This window comes from Centruroides vittatus, unplaced genomic scaffold, assembly GCF_030686945.1.
Source record: "Centruroides vittatus isolate TY-2023 unplaced genomic scaffold, ASM3068694v2 contig_643, whole genome shotgun sequence".
Lineage (NCBI taxonomy): Eukaryota > Metazoa > Arthropoda > Arachnida > Scorpiones > Buthidae > Centruroides > Centruroides vittatus.
This window is the reverse complement of record NW_027122397.1, coordinates 27,374-30,774: the sequence shown is the minus strand read 5'-3', so window position 1 is coordinate 30,774 and position 3,401 is coordinate 27,374. Positions and strand designations below refer to the sequence as shown.

The 3,401-nt window shown below is 35.6% G+C and overlaps 2 protein-coding genes across 2 annotated transcripts; both read left to right on the top strand.

Annotated features, from left to right (window-relative positions):
* The first annotated feature begins 245 nt into the window (after window positions 1-245).
* On the top strand, window positions 246-617 carry LOC136979798 (general transcription factor II-I repeat domain-containing protein 2B-like). The gene has a single exon (XM_067275823.1). The coding sequence runs from the start codon at window positions 246-248 to the stop codon at window positions 615-617; it is 372 nt and encodes a 123-aa protein (XP_067131924.1).
* A 111-nt stretch (window positions 618-728) lies between these two features.
* On the top strand, window positions 729-1,748 carry LOC136979797 (general transcription factor II-I repeat domain-containing protein 2-like). Its single transcript, XM_067275822.1, has one exon. The coding sequence runs from the start codon at window positions 729-731 to the stop codon at window positions 1,746-1,748; it is 1,020 nt and encodes a 339-aa protein (XP_067131923.1).
* Window positions 1,749-3,401: the final 1,653 nt, after the last annotated feature.

Sequence of the window (3,401 nt, the reverse complement as noted above, 5' to 3'; positions counted from 1 at the left end):
TACAGCAGCAATCCGTTTAACGTCTGATGATGGTTGGCTCAACGTTGGCGCCACATATTATATTTGTGGTTGGTTGTTGTTTATCTATGGTTGGCGCACGTGATGCGCACACTACCCTGCACTATTTGGTTGATTCATGCAATCGTGCGAGTGCAGTCTTGTCTAGAATTTGTTGAGGGGTGACTGTGTTATAATATTATTAACTTAATTTCATATTTATTTATTTATTAAAATAATTATTGAATATGAGTGCTACTAATAAAAGAAAAATAGACCTCGAAAATCGAGAATTTCAAGATCGCTGGGAGATAGATTATTTATTTATTCTGAACAAGAATGGTAAACCACAGTGTTTGGAATGTTTACAAAGCATAGCTGTGTGTAAAGAATATAACTTGAAGCGCCATTATCTTTCCATGCATGAAAAAAAGTATCATTCGTACACGCGAGACATGAAAATACCACTAGTGAAAAAAATGAAAAAGCAGCTGGATCACCAAACGAATTATTTTAATCAAGAACCAAAATTTCAAGAAGCATCTGTAGCTGCATCGTTTGAAGTTTGTTTAGAAATAGTAAAGGCAAAGAAGCCATTTGTGGATGGAGAATTAATTTAAAAATCTGCCATAAAAATCGCTCAAGCATTTAATGACAACGAAATGGTAAGAAAATTTCAAACAGTATCACTTTCTCACCAGACTGTAAGCCGACGTGTAAACGAGATTAGCATGCATGTCACTAATAAATTAGAAAATCTAATCAATAGTTGCTGCTATTTTTCGGTAGCATTGGATGAAAGCACAGACATTTCCGATACAAGTCAAATGCTTATCTTTATAAGAACTGTAAATGAAAACTATAATTATTCAGAAGAACGTTTAAAATTACAATCATTACACGGAACAACAAAAGGTGAAGATATTTACAAACAATTTAAATGTGCAGTAGAGCAGTATGGCGGATTTGACAAGTGCACTGCTATTGTAACCGACGGTGCTAGAGCTATGACGGGCAAAAATATTGGGCTCGCGGGACTTTTGCAAAAAGAAGGAATAACATGTCGTATGTTACACTGTATTATCCATCAGGAGGCATTATGTGGTTTGTCCCTACAACTAAAAGACGTAATGGACAAGGTTTGCAAAATTACTAATTTAATTCGCGGCGGAAATCGTTCTCTTACACACCGAAAATTTAAAACATTTTTGGATGAATTGGAAACTGAGTATGGAGATCTGCTTTTACATAGTAACGTTCGTTGGTTAAGTGCTGGAAAGTGCTTGAGGAGATTCTTTACACTTCGAAAAGAAGTTCATCTTTTTCTCACAGAAATTGCCGTCGATGAAAATTTGACAGCAAATTTAGTTGATAAAAATTTCATTTATTCTCTTGCTTTCCTAACGGACATTACAAATTATTTAAATATTTTGAATAAATCCTTGCAAGGACAAGATCAAAATGTGTGTTGCCTTTATAAATATGTTACTGGATTTAGAAACAAATTAAAATTGTTAAGGTTTAATTTGGAGCAAAATAATTTATTTCATTTTGAATCTTGCAAAGAGATCTATGAAGAAATGAAAGAATGTAATATAGAAGCAAATTTTAAAATATTTCTACCAAAATTGGATATGCTAATTACAGATTTCAATGAAAGATTTTCTCAATTTGATGATCTTAAACCGTCTATTGATTTATTTTGTGATCCAATTAATATTGATATCAACTCCGTTGATCTTAAATATTAAATAGAATTATGCGACCTGCAGGCTGACCCTTTCTTACATCTCGTGGAGTAACTGGAATAGAAATATTCAAATTTATAGATAAAGAGAAATATCCAAAATTGAGAGATTTTGGACTTCAAATTGTATCAATGTTCGGAAGTACATATATCTGCGAGCGTGCATACTCCGATATGAAATATATAAAGTCAAAATATAGAAACAGTTTGAAAGATTCTACTCTTGAAGATATAATTAGACTTTCCACAACAAATATTGATGTGGACATAAAAGATATTGTTGCTAAACAATTACGGCCACAATGTTTTCATTAATATATTACGAATATTTTAAAGTTTTCTTTTTAGTATAAATAAAATATTTTTTTAATTAACATAAACTAACTTCTCATTTATCAACCTTCTTCGCCCCCGAAATGTTTGGCGAAGAAAATATGGCCCGCGGGCTATGATAAGTTGGACAGCACTGATCTATGGTAATCTGATTCCAAGAATCCCCATAACACGCTCTTCGAACGATGGCAGTATATTGCGATCTCGTAGACAGTTTCCCCTTATCTTAGCATACACGATGACTATACAAAAATCATAGGGATTAATCTTCCAAAAATCAAAATAGATATAGGGAAAAAGAGACATCTATCGGTCTTACCTATGTTCCATTGAGTCAAGTGAAAAAAATAACTGACTCAGTATTTTTAAAGAGTTACAATAAAGATCGCTACGAATCAATCTGTAAGTCCAAGGCCCGTAGTGAAAGACAGAATTTCGTGAGATGTTGGCATAGCAATTAATTAATGGCTTATTCTGACCTTATATTTGTACCTTTAAATGATCCAATAGAAATCAATTATATTCTTGAGAACGAATGATTCTTTTTTCCTCATAATCTAGAAAATAAAGGTGCGAGCAGCTTCGTTCTGACTACACGCTGCTGCAGCGTTATTTAACTAGTTAACTCAATTCGTTCCCATAATGACACTGTTCTTGTTCTTGTACTTATGGTTTATATGGAGGTTATAGCCCTATATTCGCTTCTCCTCTTATGAGTGGCGTGATGATCGCTATGCGACCGAAGAGCCGGCCGTTTATTCACGGCCTTAACGTATCCCGCGGGAAACCGTGCCTTCCGGGAGGACTTTTATGGGGAACTGGCCTCCTATTCAGTCGTTATTGGCTAGGAGAAAACCCGAAAAACTCTTAGCAGCCAGCCTGTCTGAGTCGCGGCGCGAACCCACGACCGAACTTCCCAGTGTTTAGGGTCTGGTCACCACCGCTGTGAGCGGCGACAGAGAGACCACTCGCCCACTGTAATGACACTGTTGGTAATGGGAGAACATTATCTCTGGCCAAGGATGCAGCCAATAACCACTTTCTTCCTGTCGAGTACTCCAAAATCTCTGCCAAGATTAATAAATACATGCTTAGGAAAGTCCTTGTTAATAACTGGCAGGCTGACTAGGACAACAACAACAACATTACCAAACAGTTCTTTCCAAATTTACATTGTCTGCTCATCAAGAAGTGGAGGAATCTTAATTACCATAGTGTTCAGTTCATTACCAGTCATTGTAAATTCTATGCTTACCTACACAGATTTTCTCGCAGCAACAATGACCTTTGCCCTATCTGTGATGTTCTTGATGCACTACATCTA